The 21,713-nt window shown below is 55.2% G+C and overlaps 1 protein-coding gene across 1 annotated transcript in view; it reads left to right on the forward strand.

The window, feature by feature from the left end:
* Positions 1-1,123: 1,123 nt before the first annotated feature.
* LOC144952605 (dynamin-1-like) overlaps positions 1,124-21,713 on the forward strand; it is a 53,193-nt gene continuing 32,603 nt past the window's right edge. Inside the window, 10 exon segments of the mRNA XM_078883095.1 lie at positions 1,124-1,593; positions 5,333-5,406; positions 6,227-6,376; positions 7,612-7,815; positions 8,579-8,677; positions 10,765-10,925; positions 12,886-13,028; positions 14,379-14,514; positions 16,177-16,244; positions 21,252-21,390. Of these exon segments, the coding sequence (XP_078739221.1) occupies positions 1,448-1,593; positions 5,333-5,406; positions 6,227-6,376; positions 7,612-7,815; positions 8,579-8,677; positions 10,765-10,925; positions 12,886-13,028; positions 14,379-14,514; positions 16,177-16,244; positions 21,252-21,390 (1,320 nt within the window). The 5' untranslated portion in view covers positions 1,124-1,447.

Raw genomic sequence — 21,713 nt, forward strand, 5'->3', positions numbered from 1 at the left:
CCGGATTGAAATGTTCACCTTGGCCCGTAACCCCCCCCCCCCCCCCCCGTTGTGACAATGGGCCGTTCCACGCCTATCCCCGCTTAACGGCCGCATGGGTTCAACAATTGTTTATTGAGGGATGTTTCGTACGCTAAATTTTTACGGCACTTCATAGCCGCAATCAAATGCGTACACCGTATAACCACCATCCTATTCTTAGGTTTTTTTCGGTAAAGTCACGTAGGTAAAACATTAAAATTAATCAAAGTAAAATAAAAATAAAATAAAAATCACGACGTTTCAGCTTTCGTGCTGTGACGGTTCCACCTGAAGACGGAAGCTTATGTTGCCTCCGAAACGTCGTGATTTTTTATTTTATTTTAATTTTACTTTTATTAATTTTAATTTTTTACCTACGTGACTTTACCGAAAGAAACCTAAGAATATGAATCCTTGCAGTCACAAAAGCTTCAAATCTTAAATTAACCACCATCCTCTGTGTATTGAAATGGCACACATCTCTATAAACAGTGGATTGGACCATTGCCTTCAAGATGACTCCTGTGCCACTTTGAAATACACCGCACGCCATATCAACAAATCACCCCTTAAACGTAATGGTGTTTACCCCTTGCGGCTCATCGCCAGTAGTATTTCGGATTATACCATTACGCATTTTTAGGGGTATTTGGAAATGCTGCAATGCGCCTCTGTCTTGAAACGAGATGAATGTTCACTACCCCTGTAAATGAAATGGTTTTGCCCGCAACGCCCATTAGAATCGCCGGGGCGCGGGTCGTACCATTATGAATTAGGGGTAGTTTGAATAACACTGCAATGGCTCAGTTTTTTAATAATAATAAAAATGTACAAACATTGTATTAGGAACAATCGTCACTCCGTTGAACGTGCGTCCCACTCGACAACCGATTTGGAGTAAACAATCCTGGACGTTCCCATTATTTAATTTGGGGTTGGTCGTAAATACTGCAATGCGCCTTCAATTCAGGCAAAAAAAAATTGTAAACAGACCTTTAAATCTCACCCCCCCCCCCAACTTATATTCGTAGTGGTACATCCCACGCGCGCGCCCCCGGTTAAATCAATACACCTCGGACCGTACCATTCGCGACCGCGCGGTTCGAGTGGAGGGGTGGTGGGTGGTTGGTATTGAGCACCGCGGCGAGCACCATTGACATCAATGCAGCGGCGCGGGCAGCTGTGATGTCGGTGTAAAAGCCCCGAGCGGCAAAGGAATTGCTGGCAAATAATAACAACAACAACAAAATAACAAGTGCATCGTTATTGACGAGGGGGGGGGGGGTTAAATTTGATTTTTTTCTTCGTTGCGTGTAATTGTGTTGTAATTGTAAAGCGAAGGGTAAAAAAAAAATATTTAAATATTCCAACAACAACAACAAAACAACAAACAAACAACGACGATTGATCATGGGGAACCGCGGGAATGGAAGATTTAATTCCTCTCGTAAATCGAATGCAGGACGCGTTCACGGCCATAGGGCAGAATTGCAGCCTGGATTTGCCGCAGATTGCCGTGGTGGGATCGCAAAGCGCCGGCAAAAGCTCCGTCCTTGAGAATTTCGTGGGCAGGTAAAAACAACGAACCATCACCACCATCACCACGATCATCATTATCTAAAAAAAAAATTGTTTACGTTTAAAAATTTTTTTTTTGTAAATTGAGGCCTACTTTTGTCGGTCTTTCGTGGGCGAGCGCCGGACTATCCTGAGTGGTCCCTGCCGGCCAAGGCGCGACTCGGCCCCGGTAAGCCGCGAGACTGCGGCGACGTCGCCCTCTCGTGGTGTTATGAGACGCGTACCGTTATTCGGCGAACAACGCTGGAAATGTTTGTTAAAGTGGTTGGTTAGTTAGTCGTGGTTAGGGGGTGGCTTTCGCGTAAATATAAATGATGTGTCGTTAAAGCCGCCACCACCCCGACACAGCTAACAAGTAAGGGGTTGTCAGGTAAACAGCGTGGCCAATTCGTTACCAGTACAGCACTAGTGTGTAGTGTATAGTGTAGTGTATAGTGTAGTATACTAGTACAGTATTAGTGTGTAGTGTAGTGTATAGTGTATACTAGTACAGCACTAGTGTGTAGTGTGTAGTGTAGTGTATAGTGTAGTGTATAGTGTAGTATACTAGTACAGCACTAGTGTGTAGTGTATAGTGTAGTATACTAGTACAGCACTAGTGTGTAGTGTATAGTGTATACTAGTACAGCACTAGTGTGTAGTGTGTAGTGTAGTGTATACTGTAGTGTATAGTGTAGTATACTAGTACAGCACTAGTGTGTAGTGTATAGTGTAGTATACTAGTACAGCACTAGTGTGTAGTGTAGTGCATAGTGTAGTGTATAGTGTAGTGTACAGTGTAGTATACTAGTACAGCACTAGTGTGTAGTGTATAGTGTAGTGTATAGTGTAGTGTATAGTGTATACTAGTACAGCACTAGTGTGTAGTGTATAGTGTAGTGTATAGTGTAGTGTATAGTGTATACTAGTACAGCACTAGTGTGTAGTGTATAGTGTAGTGTATAGTGTAGTATACTAGTACAGTATTAGTGTGTAGTGTGTAGTGTAGTGTATAGTGTATACTAGTACAGCACTAGTGTGTAGTGTATAGTGTAGTGTATAGTGTAGTGTGTAGTGTAGTGTATAGTGTATACTAGTACATCACTAGTGTGTAGTGTATAAGTGTAGTGTATAGTGTAGTATACTAATACAGCACTAGAGTGTAGTGTATAGTGTAGTGTATAGTGTAGTATACTAGTACAGCACTAGTGTGTAGTGTATAGTGTAGTGTATAGTGTAGTATACTAGTACAGTATTAGTGTGTAGTGTGTAGTGTAGTGTATAGTGTATACTAGTACAGCACTAGTGTGTAGTGTGTAGTGTAGTGTATAGTGTAGTGTATAGTGTAGTATACTAGTACAGCACTAGTGTGTAGTGTATAGTGTAGTATACTAGTACAGCACTAGTGTGTAGTGTATAGTGTATACTAGTACAGCACTAGTGTGTAGTGTGTAGTGTAGTGTATACTGTAGTGTATAGTGTAGTATACTAGTACAGCACTAGTGTGTAGTGTATAGTGTAGTATACTAGTACAGCACTAGTGTGTAGTGTAGTGCATAGTGTAGTGTATAGTGTAGTGTACAGTGTAGTATACTAGTACAGCACTAGTGTGTAGTGTATAGTGTAGTGTATAGTGTAGTATACTAGTACCGCACTAGTGTGTAGTGTATAGTGTAGTATACTAGTACAGCATTAGTGTGTAGTGTATAGTGTAGTGTATAGTGTAGTATACTAGTACAGTACTAGTGTGTAGTGTATAGTGTAGTATGCTAGTACAGCACTAGTGTGTAGTGTATAGTGTAGTATACTAGTACAGCACTAGTGTGTAGTGTATAGTGTAGTGTATAGTGTAGTATACTAGTACAGCACTAGTGTGTAGTGTGTAGTGTATAGTGTAGTGTATAGTGTAGTGTATAGTGTAGTATACTAGTACAGCACTAGTGTGTAGTGTATAGTGTAGTGTATAGTGTAGTATACTAATACAGTACTAGTGTGTAGTGTATAGTGTAGTGTATAGTGTAGTATACTAGTACAGCACTAGTGTGTAGTGTATAGTGTAGTGTATAGTGTAGTATACTAGTACAGTACTAGTGTGTAGTGTATAGTGTAGTGTATAATGTAGTATACTAGTACAGTACTAGTGTGTAGTGTATAGTGTAATATACTAGTACAGCACTAGTGTATAGTGTAGTGTAGTATACTAGTACAGCATTAGTGTATAGTGTAGTATACTAGTACAGCACTAGTGTGTAGTGTATAGTGTAGTGTATAGTGTAGTATACTAGTACAGCACTAGTGTGTAGTGTATAGTGTAGTGTATAGTGTAGTATACTAGTACAGCACTAGTGTGTAGTGTAGTGTATAGTGTATACTAGTACAGCACTAGTGTGTAGTGTATAGTGTAGTGGCCGCTAGAGGCCGCTATAAGGGATATCCACTCAAGAAGAGTTCGAACAACTTTTTTTTTTTTAAAGCCTCCTCTTCCACACTGGTCACCGGAAGTCGAGGTGGGCGTTACCCACAATTCACCCCATCATTTAAGACAACAGTGGCATCTCTCCCGCCCGCCCCGGTGGCTTTGAGATGTTAACTACCTCGCCTGGTGTACAGGAGGTCGTGGGTTCGTTCCCGACCCTGACGATGCCTGCTGTATATTTGGAGTCTGCGTGTCTCTCTCTCATCATAATCATCACGGTGGCTAGGAGATGTTGACTACCTCGCCTGGTGTACAGGATGTTGTGGGGTTGATCCCAACCCTGACGACGCCTTCTGTATATTTGGACTTTGCGTGTCTCTCTCTCTCATCATCATCACGGTGGCTAGTGAGTTTCTATGAAGATGGGCCTCTGTGAGTTTCTATGTGGATGGGTCTCTGTGGGTCTCTATGAGTATGGGTCTCTGTGGGTCTCTATGAGGATGGGTCTCTGTGGGTCTCTGTGGTCACTTCTGAATAAGTAATATTTTTAAAAACTTTTTTAAAAACACGATTTAATGAAATGTACCGTACGAGTAATGGCAGAACTCCACGACTCCAGGAAGTGGCCCCGAAGCTTGCCACAACGTGAGGGGCCGTGGTGATTTACAGCCAACGTGAGTTGAGCGTGGACAATTAGACCCAAGCCGAAACATAACATGTAAAAACATGTTAAAATTATTTTTTTAAAATTTTATGATAGAATATAGTTTTGTCATCAGTATGACACAAGTATACCGAGTTTGCAGTCGATGCCACATTGGGAAGTGGGTAAAAATTGAGTTACAAGATTTGAGGATACAACAACAACAGACATCGTGACTTAATAAAAAGCGTGTAAAATATAAGTATAACCCGTAAAAACAAAGTTTTTCACTATAAATCCTTTATATGCGTGGCGGCTAGAGTCCTCTCGTCCTCTGGCTTGAGATGGCTGCCACCTATGGGTCAGATGATTGCATTGCACCATTAAGCAATTGGTAATTAATTATAATTTTTTTGTCCTAAAATGTGTAAAATTTTGGGAAAAAAATTTCACGAAAATTAATTGTCACGCACAACGAGTCTGTGTGCAAAATGTCAGCTCGATTGGATCACGGGAAGTGGGTTAAAAAACGACCGAAAGATTTGCACGGTCCTAAGCAAGCAAGCAAGCGAACTTAATATAAAGGATTTAAAAAAGAGCTTTTTGTAGCCGTGCCGGCCTTCACCAATGAGTGCCGCTACACACTCGGAGCACTTGATCAATGCGTCTGTGTCCGCGCGCGTGTGTGTCTCTAGGGATTTCCTGCCGAGGGGATCTGGCATCGTGACGCGGAGACCGCTGATTCTTCAGCTGTGCACGTCCGACACAGGTACTGGTGCAGAGGTCGCAAACGGGTTATGATTCCTTACCCGTACCCGTACCCGGCCGCACCAGGGTCGCAAACGGGTACCCGTACCCGGCCGTACCCGTACCCTACCCGTACCCGGCCGGGTACGGGTAGGGTACGGGTATCGGGTACCTGATTGCGACCTCTGGGATGAAGCCACGTTGCAGGCGCGGGTGGGTTGATTCTAGGAACTTGAATTGTGAGAAGAGACAAGACGTTGGGAAATGAGTGACACACGGTGACTCACCAGTGACTCACGGCCTACCCGTACCCGTACCTGGCCGCACCAGGGTCGCAAACGGGTACCCGTACCCGGCCGTGTACGGGTAGCCGGGTATCGGGTAGGGTACGGGTATCGGGTACCCGGTTGCGACCTCTGGTGCTGGTGCAGAGGCAGCCGTGCCTCTTGCACAGCTGCACGTGCAGGCTGCAGCCAGGCTTGGTGGATCACCGCCGCAGACGATCCCCATCTGTTCCATCTCCCTTCGCGCACGCGCGCAACGCTCGAACACGGGCCACGCACACGCGTGTACGCTCGAACACGGGCCACGCACACGCGTGTTCACCTGTGCGTAATAATCCTCTATCTCCCTTGTCTCCTGTGTACGCTACGTGTCCCCCTCCCCCCCCCCCCCGTGTCTCTTCCATGTTCCCCCCCCCCCACCATGTCCCCTTGTGTCCACCTACTTGTCCCCCTCACCCCCGTGTCTCTCCTGTGTCTCTCCCATGTCCCCCGTGCCCCCCCCCCCGTGTCTCTCCCGTGTCCCCCCCCCCCGTGCCCCCCCCCCGTCCGTCCGTGCAGAGTATGCCGAGTTCCTACACATCAAGGGGCGTGTGTTCACCGACTTTGACGAGGTGCGTCAGGAGATCGAGGCGGAGACGGAGAGGATCACGGGCTCCAACAAGGGCATCTCCAACGTGCCCATCAACCTGCGCGTTTCCTCGCCCAACGGTGACCTCGCCCGCCCACCAGCTCAACCACTCGCTCACCCACCCACCCACGCGCTCACCCACCCACTTGCTCAACCACTCGCCCACCCGCTCACCCACCCACCCATCCACTTGCTCAACCACCCGCTCAACCATGTACTCACCCACCCATCCACTCGCTCAACCACTCACCCATCCACTCACCCATCCACTCACCCACTTAACAAAGACATCTCCAACGTGCCCATCAACCTGCGCGTCTCCTCGCCCAACGGTGACCTCGCCCGCCCGCCCACGCGCTCAACCACCCGCCCACTCGCTCAACCACTCGCCCACCCGCTCACCCACCCACCCACCCATCCACTTGCTCAACCACCCGCTCACCCACGTGCTCACCCACCCACTCGCTCAACCACTCGCTCACCCACCCACCCGCCCACTCGCTCACCCACCCATCCACTCGCCCACCCACTCACCAACCCGCTCATCCACCCGCTCACCCACCCATCCACTCGCTCAACCACTCACTCACTCACCCACCCACTCGCCCACCCACCCGCTCACCCATGCGCTCACCCACCCATCCACTCGCTCAACCACTCACCCACCCACTCGCCCACCCGCTCACCCACCCGCTCATCCATGCGCTCACCCACCCATCCACTCGCTCAACCACTCACTTATCTACTCAGACACACATCCACTCACCCATCCACTCACCCACCCACTCACCCACTCACACATTCACCCACCCACTCACCCACTCTCCCACTCACTCACCCACTTACCCACTCTCCCACATACCCACTCACTCACCCACTCATACATTCACCCACCCACTCACCCACCCACCCACTTACCCACTCTCCCACATACCCACTCACTCACCCACTCACCCACTCACACATTCACCCACCCACTCACCCACCCACCCACTCACCCACTCTCCCACATACCCACTCACTCACCCACACACTCACGCACACGCCCACCCACTCACCCACTCACTCATCCACCCACGCACACACCCACCCACTTACCCACCCACTCACTCACCCATTCACTCACCCATTCACTCACTCATCCACTCACGCATGCACCCACCCACCCACTCACCAACTCACTCACCCACCCATTCACCGACTCCCTCCCTCAACCTCCCCCTCTCCCCCCCCCCTCTCCCCCCCTCTCCCTCCCCCTCTCCCCCCTCCCCCCCCCTCCCCCCCCCCCCCTCTCCCCGCCGCCCCGACCGTCCAGTGCTCAACCTGACCCTGATTGACCTGCCGGGCCTCACCAAGGTGCCGGTGGGGGACCAGCCGGTGGACATCGAGGCCCAGATCCGCGACATGCTGCTGCAGTTCATCACGCAGGAGAACTGCCTGGTGCTTGCCGTGTCGCCCGCCAACACCGACCTGGCCAACTCGGACGCCCTCAAGATGGCCAAGGAGGTGGACCCGCAGGGTGAGAGGCACGCACGGAGCGAGAGGGGAGAGGGAGGGAGGGAGCGCTGGGAAGAGAGTGGAGAGGGCAGGGAGAGGGGAGAGTTGGGGGAGGTAACAGGGATGGTGGTGGTGGTGACACGTCACGTGGCCTCAACTTGCACACAGCCTGGCACAAGCGACGTGGTGACGTTGCCGCCACTTAGTGGCAAATTGCGGTTGTTGTTGTTGTTGTTGATGGTGGTGATCTGTCAGTCGACCTGTTGTACCTGCTGGGTCTGCCCCGTGACCTCCTGCCAGCGGGCGTTCGACACTTCACGTGGCCTCAACGTGCACACAGCCTGGCACAGGCGACGTGGTGATGTTGCCGCCACTTAGCGGCGAATGGCGGTTGTTGTTGTTGTTGTTGTTGATTGTGGTGATGGTGATCTGTCAGTCGACCCGTTGCACCTGCTGGGTCTGCCCCGTGACCTCCTAGCCAGCGGGCGTTCGACACTTCACATGGCCTCAACGTGCACACAGCCTGGCACAGGCGACGTGGTGACGTCACCGCCACTTAGCGGCGAATGGCGGTTGTTGTTGTTGTTGGTGGCGATGGCGGCGGTGGTGGAGGAGGTGAAGGGGTGTGTGGGTCAAGCGCGTGCCAGATGGCCGCTCATTCGTGAACCGCGGTTGACCCCGTTGCCGTGCCGCCCGTTGCCGTGCCGCCCGTTGCCGTGCCGCCCGTTGCCGTGCCGCCCGTTGCCGTGACACCCGTTGCCGTGCCGCCCGTTGCCGTGCCGCAGGCCTTCGCACCATCGGTGTCATCACCAAGCTGGACCTCATGGACGAGGGCACGGACGCTCGCGAGGTCCTCGAAAACAAACTCCTGCCGCTGCGACGAGGTGAGTGGGGCGCCTCTACCCCCCCCACCACCACCACCACCACCACCACCTCCACCACCACCTCCACCACCACCACCAACACCTTCTCCACCACCACCACCTCCATCACCACCACCACCACCACCACCACCACCTCCACCACCTCCACCACCACCACCACCTCCACCACCACCACCACCTCCACCACCACCACCTCCACCACCACCACCACCTCCACCACCACCACCTCGTCGGCCTTACCCGCGCGCACGCACGCCATCGTCGGTGCCGCGTCGACGCTCTGTTTACTCTTCTTGGTTCTTTCGGTAAAGTCGTCACGTGGAAGGGAAATAATAAAATAATAAAAATATAAAACAAAATAAAATACAATTCTCACGACGTTTCGGCCACAACGCAAGCAGCCGTCCTCAGGTGAAGAACGGGTCTGTCGGAAAGACAGCGTCTGTTTACTCTGCGGCTCGCAGATGGCAGTGAGGTGGTGTCCCCCGAGATGATAGTTTCTGAGCGTTAAACTTAAAAAATAAAAAATGTTTTGTCGGGGGGCAGAGAGGGCCCGGGTTGCTCAGAGGTCAGAGGTCGCGGAGCCGGCCCCGCTGGTGAGAGTCTGGGCTCCGGTCCGGGTTTCAGCTCCAACCGCAGAGATTACACCGGGGTCTCGTAGACTCGCACAGAGATCCACAGACTCGCGCAGAGACCCATAGACTCACGCAGAGACCCATAGACTCACACAGAGACCCACAGACTCACCACACAGAGACCCATATACTCACATAGAGACCCATAGAGTCATCACACAGAGACCCACAGACTCACACAGAGACCCACAGACTGACACAGAGACCCATAGACTCACGCAGAGACCCATAGACTCACGCAGAGACCCATATACTTACATAGAGACCCACAGACTTACACACAGACCCATAGACTCGCACAGAGACCCACAGACTCGCACAGAGACCCATAGACTCGCACAGAGGCCCATAGACTTACATAGAGACCCACAGACTTACACACAGACCCATAGACTCGCACAGAGACCCACAGACTCGCACAGAGACTCACAGACTCACGCAGAGACCCATAGACTCGCACAGAGGCCCATAGACTTACATAGAGACCCATAGACTTACACACAGACCCATAGACTCACACAGAGACCCACAGACTCATGCAGAGACCCATAGACTCACGTAGAGACCCATAGACTCACGGAGACCCATAGACTCATGCAGAGACCCATAGCCTTACACAGAGACCCACAGACTTACACAGAGACCCACAGACTTACAGAGACCCACAGACTCGCACAGAGACCCATAGACTCACACAGAGACCCACAGACTCACACAGAGACCCATAGACTCACATAGAGACCCGTAGAGTCATCACAGAGAGACCCACAGACTCACACAGAGACCCATAGACTCGCACAGAGATCCATAGACTCACACAGAGACCCATAGAGTCATCACACAGAGACCCACAGACTCACACAGAGACCCACAGACTCGCACAGAGATCCATAGACTCACACAGAGACCCATAGAGTCATCACACAGATACCCACAGACTCACACAGAGACCCACAGACTCACACAGAGACCCATAGACTTACACAGAGACCCATAGACTCACATAGAGACCATAGACTCACATAGAGTCATCACACAGAGAGACCCATAGACTCACACAGAGACCCACAGACTCACATAGAGACCCATAGACTCACATAGAGACCCGTAGAGTCATCACAGAGAGACCCACAGACTCAAACAGAGACCCACAGACTCGCACAGAGATGCATAGACTCACATAGAGACCCGTAGAGTCATCACAGAGAGACCCACAGACTCACACAGAGACCCACAGACTCGCACAGAGATGCATAGACTCACATAGAGACCCGTAGAGTCATCACAGAGAGACCCACAGACTCACACAGAGACCCACAGACTCGCACAGAGACCCACAGACTCACGGAGACCATAGACTCATCACAGTCTCCTCCTCCATCTCCCCCTCCCCGTGCCCCCCCTACCCCCCCCCCCCCGGGCCCACCCCCCCCCACCCCCCCCACCCCCCAGGCTACGTGGGGGTGGTGAACCGCAGCCAGAAGGACATCGATGGCAGGAAGGACATCCAGGCGGCGCTGGGGGCGGAGCGCAAGTTCTTCCTGAGCCACCCCTCCTACAGGCACATGGCGGAGAGGATGGGCACCCCCTACCTGCAGCGCGTGCTCAATCAGGTGCCCCCTCCTGAGCCCCACACACCCACCCACCTAGCCACACACCCACCTAGCCACACACCCACCTAGCCAGCCAGCGAACCACCCAGCCAGCCAGCCACCCACCCAGCCAGCCAGCCACTCAGCCACCCACCCACTCACCCATCCACCCACCCAGCCAGCCAGCCAGCCACCCAGCCACTCACCCAGCCACCCAGCCACCCAGCCAGCCACTCACCCACCCAGCTACCCACCCAGACACCCACCCAACCACCCAGCCAGCCAGCCACCCACCCACCCAGACACCCACCCACCCACCCATCCACCCACCCACCCACTCACCCACCCACCCATCCACCCACCCACCCACCCACTCACTCACTCACCCACCCACCCAACCACCCACCTATCCACCCACCCACCCACCCAACCATCCACCCACCCAGCCACCCACCCACCCCACCCAACCATACACCCACCCACCCACTCACCCACCCACCCACTCAGCCACCCCTCCTACAGGCACATGGCGGAGAGGATGGGTACCCCCTACCTGCAGCGCGTGCTCAATCAGGTGCCCCCTCCTGAGCCCCACACACCCAGCCACCCACCCAACCAGTCAGCCAGCCACCCACCCACCCACCCACCCAGCCACCCACTCAGCCAACCAGCCAGCCAGCCAGCCACCCAGCCACCCACCCACACACCCACTCAGCCACCCACCCACCCAGCCAGCCACCCACCCACCCAGCCACCCAGCCACTCACCCACCCAGCTAGCCAACCACCCACCCACCCACCCAGCCAGCCACCCACCCAGCCAGCCACCCACCGACCTACTCACTCACTCACCCACCCACCCACCCACTCACTCACTCACCCACCCACTCACCCACCCACTCACCCATCCACCCTCCCACCCACCCGCTCACTCACTCACTCACTCACCCACCCACCCAGCCACCCAGCCACCCACCCAGCCACCCACCCACCCAGCCACCCACCCACCCAGCCACCCAGCCACCCACCCATCCACCCAGCCACCCACCCAGCTAGCCACCCACACATCCACCTAGCCACCCACCCACTAACTTACTCACTCACTCACCCACTCACCCACTCAACCATCCACTTAGTCACCTACTTACGAACCCACTCACCGACTCTCCCACTCAGTCATATACTCACCCATCCACGCACTTACTCATCCACTCACTCACTCAACCATCCACTTACTCACCCACCAACTCACTCACTCACCCAATCACCCACCCACTAACTCACTCATCTATTCACTCATCTACTCACTAACTCATCTATTCACTCATCTACTCACTAACTCATCTGTTCACCCATCTACCCACTCATCCACGCACTTACTCATCCACTCACTCACTCAACTATCATCTTACTCACACACACACTCACTCGCCCACCCACTCAACAATCCACTCACTCAACCATCCACTTACCTACTTATGAATTCACTCATCTACTCACCCACCCATCCACTAACTCATGCACCCACCCACCCATCTACTTACCCACTCCACCATCCACTCACTCACTCAACCGTCCACTCACTCAACCGTCCACTCACTCAACCGTCCACTCACTCAACCGTCCACTCACTCAACCGTCCACTCACTCAACCGTCCAATCACCCACTCACTCACTCACTCACCCACTCACTCACCCATCTACTTACCCACTCACTCAACCATTCACTCACTCACTCAACCGTCCACTCACTCCCACCCACCCACCCATCTACTTACCCACTCACTCAACCATCCACTCACTCACTCAACCGTCCACTCACTCAAACGTCCATGCACTCACTCACTCACTCAACCACCCACCCATCTACTTACCCACTCACTCAACCATTCACTCACTCACTCAACCGTCCACTCACTCAACCGTCCACTCACTCCACCCACCCACCCACCCACTCCCCGGCTCCCTCCTTCCGCGCGCAGCAACTCACGAACCACATCAGGGACACTCTGCCGGCGCTCAGGAACCGTCTGCAGAGCCAGCTGCTGGCGCTGGAGAAGGAGGCGGAGGAGTACAAGCACTTCTCGCCCGACGACCCCACGCGCAAGACCAAGGCGCTGCTGCAGTGAGCCCTGCCCCAACCCTAACTCCCAACCCTAACTCGTAACCCCCAACCCTAACCCCTAACCCCTAACCCCTAACCCCCAACCCTAACCCCCAATCCTAACTCGTAACCCCCAACCCTAACCCCTAACCCCTAACCCCCAACCCTAACCCCCAACCCTAACCCCCAATCCTAACTCGTAACCCCCAACCCTAACCCCTAACCCCTAACCCCTAACCCCCAACCCTAACCCCCAATCCTAACCCCTAACCCCCAACCCTAACCCCCAACCCTAACCCCCAATCCTAACTCGTAACACCCAACCCTAACCCCCAACCCTAACCCCCAACCCTAACCCCCAATCCTAACCCCTAACCCCCAACCCTAACCCCCAACCCTAACCCCCAATCCTAACTCGTAACCCCCAACCCTAACCCCCAACCCACAACCCTAACCCCTAACCCCTAACCCCCAACCCTAACCCCCAACCCCCAACCCTAACCCCCAACCCTAACCCCCAATCCTAACTCGTAACCCCCAACCCTAACCCCCAACCCCCAACCCTAACCCCCAACCCCCAACCCTAACCCCCAACCCCCAACCCTAACCCCCAACCCTAACCCCCAATCCTAACTCGTAACCCCCAACCCTAACCCCTAACCCCTAACCCTAACTCGTAACCCCCAACCCTAACCCCCAACCCACAACCCTAACCCCTAACCCTTACTCGTAACCCCCAACCCCTAACCCCCAACCCACACCCCTAACCCCTAACCCCTAACTCGTAACCCCTAACCTAACCACAATTCTAGATCCTAACCCTTTTCTAGAAGCTACCAGCGGGTTCTCGGTGTGCCCCTCCCGTGACCTTTCACCCTAGAGCCCCCTCTGGTGTATCACGTGGCCTGCTGACGTCACGGCTGCTGTAAGGTGCAGATCCCCTTTCTTGCCAGCAGCCAGCGCTATGCTGCTACACAACTGATTCTGTGACACTACACGCGCATTTATGGACGTGTGGTGTGTGTGTGTGGTGTGTGTGTGGTGTGTGTGTGGTGTGTGTGGTGTGTGTGCGTGTGTGTGTGGTGTGTGTGTGGTGTGTGTGTGCATGTGGTGCGTGTGTGTGTGGTTTGTGTGGTGCGTGTTTGGTTTGTGTGGTGTGTGTGGTGTGTGTGGTTTGGTGCGTGTGTTTGGTTTGTGTGGTGTGGTGTGTGTGGTGCGTGCGTGTGGTGCGTGTGGTGCGTGTGGTGCGTGTGGTGTGTGTGGTGCGTGCGTGTGGTGCGTGTGGTGCGTGTGGTGCGTGTGTGTGTGTGCATGCGTGTGGTGCGTGCGGTGCGTGCGGTGCGTGCGTGCGTGTGCGCGCGCGCGGTGCAGGATGGTGCAGCAGTTTGGGGTGGACTTTGAGAAGCGTATCGAGGGATCGGGCGACCAGGTGGACACCTTCGAGCTCTCGGGGGGCGCCCGCATCAACCGCGTCTTCCACGAACGCTTCCCCTTCGAGCTCGTCAAGGTGACTCTAGATGTGAAGCTTTCGTGGCTGCAAGGATTCATAGTCGTAGGTTTTTTCGGTAAAGTCACGTAGGTGGAAATAAATACATTTTTTCTTTTTTTTAAAATACATTATAATAAAATAATAGAAATAATAATGGAAATAAAATAATAAATCACGACGTTTCGGAGGCAACACAGGTGGGACCGTCACAGCTAACATTTACTGCATCAAGGTTTTTTTTTTTAGCTGTGACGGTCCCCACCTGATGACGGAGACTTGTGTTGCCTCCGAAACGTCGCGAATTATTATTTTATTTCTATTATAATGTCTATTATTTTATTATAAAGGATTGATTTATTATTTATTTATTTCTACCTACGTGACTTTACCGGAAAAACTTAAGAGTACTCGTCAAGGTGACCGCAACACCAAAGACAAAGATGCCACCACCCCCCCGTGTAGCCTTAACAGACAGTAGGGGCAAGTGCTGTTAGCGAGCACCTATGAAGGCCGGAATGGCACACGACGGGGTGGGTGGCCAGCACCACCCCTGACCGCCTTTGTCTCCCCAGTGGCGATGTTTACACACTGCACCGGGTACTCATTTCAGGCTGAGTCGACCTACTGTTGGCCGTGAGTGGGAATCGAACCCGGGTCGCCAGGTCATAGCGCAGCGCGCTAACCGCTACACTACCACTCCTCACACACACACTCACCCACCCACACACTCACCCACACACTCACCCCCCACTCACCCACCCACCCACCCACTCACCCACACACCCATCCACTCACCCACACACCCACCCACCCACACACCCACTCACCCCCCACTCACCCACCCACTCATCCAACCACCCACCCATTCACCCACTCGCTCACCCGCTCACTCTCTCGCTCACCCACTTACTCATTTACTTGAGTGAAACTGTGGAGTTAAGTTGCGTCACTGTAAGGGACCCTCACTCACTCACTCACTCACCCACTCACCCTCACTCACTCACCCACCCACTCACTCACCCACTCACCCTCACTCACTCATTCACCCACTCACTCACTCACTCACTCACTCACTCACTCACCCACTCACTCACCCGCTCGCTCACTCACCCACTCACTCACCCACTCATTCACTCACCCACTCACTCACCCACTCACCCACTCACCCACCCACTCACTGACTCACCCGCCCACCCACCCACCCACCCACTCACCCACCCACCCACTCACCCACCCACTGACTCACCCACTCGCTCGCCCGCTCACTCTCTCGCTCACCCACTTACTCATTCACTCACGACTCCTCATCCACCCACTCTCCCTCTCCCCGTCACCCACCCACCCACTCACCCACTCATCCACCCACCCACCCACTCACTCACCCACTCACCACCCACCCACTGACTCACCCACTTGCTCACCAGCTTACTCTCTCGCTCACCCACTCACTCACCCACCCACCCACCCACTCATCCACCCACTCACTCACCCACCCACCCACTCACCCACCCACTGACTCACCCACTCGCTCACCCCGCTCACTCTCTCGCTCACCCACTTACTCATTCACTCACGCCTACTCACTCACTCACTCACTCGCTGACTCACCCGCTCACCCACTCACCCTCTCCCCGTCACCCTCCCTCTCTCCTTTCCTCTCCTCTCTCGGTTGCTCCTCAGATGGAGTTTGAAGACAAAGATCTGCGCAGAGAGATCAGCTATGCCATCAAGAATATCCACGGCATCAGGCAGGCCCTCCCTCCCTCCCTCCCCTCCCTCCCTGCCTCCCTACCTCCCTCCTTGCCTCTCTCCCTCCCTCCCTCCCTTCTTCCCTCACTCCCTCCCTCCTTGTTTTTTGCTTGACGTTTGGTCGTTTATTGTCAAAGGCACCGGGCATGACCACTGCGCGGCTATGGATCAGAAAGCGGGTGTTCGCCTCATTTAAACTCCCTCCCCTCCCTCCCTCCCCTCCTCACCCCGCCCCTCCCCTCCCTCTCTCGCTCCCTCCTCCCCTCCCCTCCCTCCCCTCCCCTCCCCTCCCTCCCCTCCCCTCCCCTCCCTCCCCTCCCTCCCTCCCCTCCCTCCTTCCCTCCCCTCCCTCCCCTCCCTCCTTCCCTCCTTCCCTCCCCTCTCCTCCCCTCCTTCCCCCCCATTCCCTCCCCTCCCTCCCCCCCCCTCCTTCCCTCCCCCTGGGTCACGGTAACTCCTGTAGAGTTGGTTCGATTTGAGTGGAACTGTGGAGTTAAGTTGCGTCGCTGTAAGGCACACTCACTCACTCACTCACCCACTCACTCACTCACCCACTCACTCACCCACTCACTCACTCACTCACCCACTCACCCACTCACTCACCCACTCACCCACCCACTCACTCACCCACTCACTCACTCACTCACTCACCCACTCACTCACCCGCTCGCTCACTCACCCACTCACTCACTCACTCACCCACTCACCCTCACTCACTCACTCACCCACTCACCCACTCACTCACTTATTCACCCGTTTCACCCGCTCACTCATTACTTTTTCCACTCGTCCGCTCACACGCTCACCCACTTGATCACCTTACCCGCTCACCCACTCGCTCACCCACTCCCCCACCATACCCGCTCACCCACTCACCCACCCACTCACTTGCTCGCTCACTCACCCGCTCACTCACTTACTCACCCGCTCGCTCACCTGCTCACACACTCACCTACACATTAGCCCGCTCACCCATCTACTCATTCACCCACTTGCCTACTCACTCACATACCCAATCACTCATTTAATGACCCACTCAATCACTCACCCACTCACTCGCACACTCACCCACTCACACTCACTCACACACTCACCCACTCACCCACTAACCCACCCACTCACTCACTCACCCACCCACCCACTCACTCGCACACTTACCCCCCTTAATTGCTCACTTGCTCACCCGCTCACTCATCCGTTGTCCCACCCGCCCGCCCGCTCACCCACTCACCCGCCCGCTCACCCACTCGCTCACCCGCTCACCCACTCACCTTTTCACCCACTCACCCGCCCGCTCACCCGCCCACTCGCTCACTTCGCTCGCTCGCCCCGCGTGTGGCTGTAGGAAGGGGTTGTCCACCCCCTGAGATGGTGAGAGCCGGGCGCTCAGTGCCTGCTCCACCGAGCGGAACTTGTCACCTCCGAGGCGGTCGCCATCGTTAGTGAGGTCAGGGGGGTGCCACTGATGGTGGCCGTGCCACACTGCCCACGGTGGAGGGTTGCCTTGGTGTGTCACTCACCATGATGGAGTTGGTGTGTGACACTCACCACGTGGTGTGTCACTCACCACGTGGTGTGTCACTCACCACGTGGTGTGTGTCACTCACCACGTGGTGTGTGTCACTCACCACGTGGTGTGTCACTCACCACGTGGTGTGTCACTCACCACGTGGTGTGTGTCACTCACCACGTGGTGTGTGTCACTCACCACGTGGTGAGTCACTCACCACGTGGTGTGTCACTAATGAAGGGAGGGTTGCTGTGATACTGATGACAGTATTCGCGCGATAATTAGCAGTGGTCGGGTTCGCGTGCCACTGATGCCGATGTTGCAGATGTTGTGCCACTAACAGCGGTGTCACTGTGACGCCTGCAGCGTGAGTGTGCCACTAACAGCGGTGTCACTGTGACGCCTGCAGCGTGAGTGTGCCACTAACAGCGGTGTCGCTGATGCCTGCAGCGTGAGTGTGCCACTAACAGCGGTGTCACTGTGACGCCTGCAGCGTGAGTGTGCCACTAACAGCGGTGTCGCTGATGCCTGCAGCGTGAGTGTGCCACTAACAGCGGTGTCACTGTGACGCCTGCAGCGTGAGTGTGCCACTAACAGCGGTGTCGCTGTGATGCCTGCAGCGTGAGTGTGCCACTAACAGCGGTGTCACTGTGACGCCTGCAGCGTGAGTGTGCCACTAACAGCGGTGTCGCTGTGACGCCTGCAGCGTGAGTGTGCCACTAACAGCGGTGTCACTGATGCCTGCAGCGTGAGTGTGCCACTAACAGCGGTGTCACTGATGCCTGCAGCGTGAGTGTGCCACTAACAGCGGTGTCGCTGATGCCTGCAGCGTGAGTGTGCCACTAACAGCGGTGTCACTGTGACGCCTGCAGCGTGAGTGTGCCACTAACAGCGGTGTCACTGTGACGCCTGCAGCGTGAGTGTGCCACTAACAGCGGTGTCGCTGATGCCTGCAGCGTGAGTGTGCCACTAACAGCGGTGTCACTGTGACGCCTGCAGCGTGAGTGTGCCACTAACAGCGGTGTCGCTGTGATGCCTGCAGCGTGAGTGTGCCACTAACAGCGGTGTCACTGTGACGCCTGCAGCGTGAGTGTGCCACTAACAGCGGTGTCGCTGTGACGCCTGCAGCGTGAGTGTGCCACTAACAGCGGTGTCACTGATGCCTGCAGCGTGAGTGTGCCACTAACAGCGGTGTCACTGATGCCTGCAGCGTGAGTGTGCCACTAACAGCGGTGTCGCTGATGCCTGCAGCGTGAGTGTGCCACTAACAGCGGTGTCACTGTGACGCCTGCAGCGTGAGTGTGCCACTAACAGCGGTGTCGCTGATGCCTGCAGCGTGAGTGTGCCACTAACAGCGGTGTCGCTGATGCCTGCAGCGTGAGTGTGCCACTAACAGCGGTGTCACTGATGCCTGCAGCGTGAGTGTGCCACTAACAGCGGTGTCACTGTGAAGCCTGCAGCGTGAGTGTGCCACTAACAGCGGTGTCGCTGATGCCTGCAGCGTGAGTGTGCCACTAACAGCGGTGTCACTGTGAAGCCTGCAGCGTGAGTGTGCCACTAACAGCGGTGTCGCTGATGCCTGCAGCGTGAGTGTGCCACTAACAGCGGTGTCGCTGTGACGCCTGCAGCGTGAGTGTGCCACTAACAGCGGTGTCACTGTGATGCCTGCAGCGTGAGTGTGCCACTAACAGCGGTGTCACTGTGACGCCTGCAGCGTGAGTGTGCCACTAACAGCGGTGTCGCTGATGCCTGCAGCGTGAGTGTGCCACTAACAGCGGTGTCACTGTGACGCCTGCAGCGTGAGTGTGCCACTAACAGCGGTGTCACTGTGACGCCTGCAGCGTGAGTGTGCCACTAACAGCGGTGTCACTGTGATGCCTGCAGCGTGAGTGTGCCACTAACAGCGGTGTCGCTGATGCCTGCAGCGTGAGTGTGCCACTAACAGCGGTGTCGCTGTGAAGCCTGCAGCGTGAGTGTGCCACTAACAGCGGTGTCGCTGTGAAGCCTGCAGCGTGAGTGTGCCACTAACAGCGGTGTCACTGTGAAGCCTGCAGCGTGAGTGTGCCACTAACAGCGGTGTCACTGTGAAGCCTGCAGCGTGAGTGTGCCACTAACAGCGGTGTCGCTGATGCCTGCAGCGTGAGTGTGCCACTAACAGCGGTGTCACTGTGATGCCTGCAGCGTGAGTGTGCCACTAACAGCGGTGTCGCTGTGACGCCTGCAGCGTGAGTGTGCCACTAACAGCGGTGTCGCTGTGAAGCCTGCAGCGTGAGTGTGCCACTAACAGCGGTGTCGCTGTGACGCCTGCAGCGTGAGTGTGCCACTAACAGCGGTGTCGCTGTGACGCCTGCAGCGTGAGTGTGCCACTAACAGCGGTGTCGCTGTGACGCCTGCAGCGTGAGTGTGCCACTAACAGCGGTGTCGCTGTGATGCCTGCAGCGTGAGTGTGCCACTAACAGCGGTGTCGCTGATGCCTGCAGCGTGAGTGTGCCACTAACAGCGGTGTCGCTGATGCCTGCAGCGTGAGTGTGCCACTAACAGCGGTGTCGCTGATGCCTGCAGCGTGAGTGTGCCACTGACGCCAGCGACCGATTGCCAGTGCCGCTGACCGTAACGGGGTGAGGGGGGATCACTCGCATGCATCGCTGTGTCACCAACAGGTTGCTCCTCTTGCTGCTGCTGCTGCTGAGTCTCACGCGAGCTTCTGCTCACTCACCCTGTCTCTCTCTCCCTGTGTCTCCCTTCCTGTCTCTCTCCCTGTGTTTCCCACTGTCTCTCTCCCTGTGTCTCTCCCTCTGTCTCTTTCCCTGTGTCTCTCCCTGTCTCTCTCCATCTGTCTCTCTCCCTGTCTCCCTCCCACTGTCTCTCCCACTGTCTCTCTCTCTCTCTGTCTTCACTTTTGGGCCGATCGTTATTTTGAGTAAAAATTTCGTTAAATTCCATTCGCAACGCACGATGAATCGCACCGCTCCACACAACGCACCGCTCCACACACCTCATCGCTCCACACACCGCACCGCTCTCCACCGTACATATGGCACCACACACCGCACACACACCGCACACACACGCCACACACATCACACACACACCGCACACACACCGCACACACCGCACACACCGCACACACACCGCACACACACACACCACACCGCACACACACCGCACACACACCGCACACACACCACACACCACACACACACACACCACACACACACACACCGCACACACACCACACACACACCACACACACGCGTGGCACCGCACACACCACACACACACACCGCACACACACCACACACACACCACACACACACCACACACACACCACACACACGCGTGGCACCGCACACACCACACACACACACACTACGTACGCACACACGCGGCACCGCACACACACACTACGTACACACACCACACACACACACACTACGTACACACACACACCACGCTACACTACGTACACACACCCGCGTGGCACCGCGCGGTGCAGGACGGGGCTGTTCACGCCGGATCTGGCGTTCGAGGCGATCGTCAAGAAGCAGATCGCCAAGCTGCGCGAGCCGTGCGTCAAGTGCGTGGACATGGTGGTCAGCGAACTCACCGGGGTCATTCACAAGTGCAGCGAGAAGGTGCGGCACCACCAGCACCACCACCAGCACCACCAGCACCAGCAGCACCACCACCAGCACCACCACCAGCACCACCAGCACCACCAGCACCACCACCAGCACCACCACCACCAGCACCACCACCAGCACCACCACCAGCACCAGCACCACTAGCACCACCACCAGCACCACCACCACCACCAGCACCACCAGCACCACCAGCACCACCACCAGCACCACCACCACCAGCACCACCAGCACCACCAGCACCACCACCAGCACCACGGCACCACACCAGCACCACCAGCACCACCAGCACCACCAGCACCACCACCAGCACCACC

The sequence above is a fragment of the Lampetra fluviatilis genome, chromosome 68 (assembly GCF_964198595.1).
Source record: "Lampetra fluviatilis chromosome 68, kcLamFluv1.1, whole genome shotgun sequence".
Lineage (NCBI taxonomy): Eukaryota > Metazoa > Chordata > Hyperoartia > Petromyzontiformes > Petromyzontidae > Lampetra > Lampetra fluviatilis.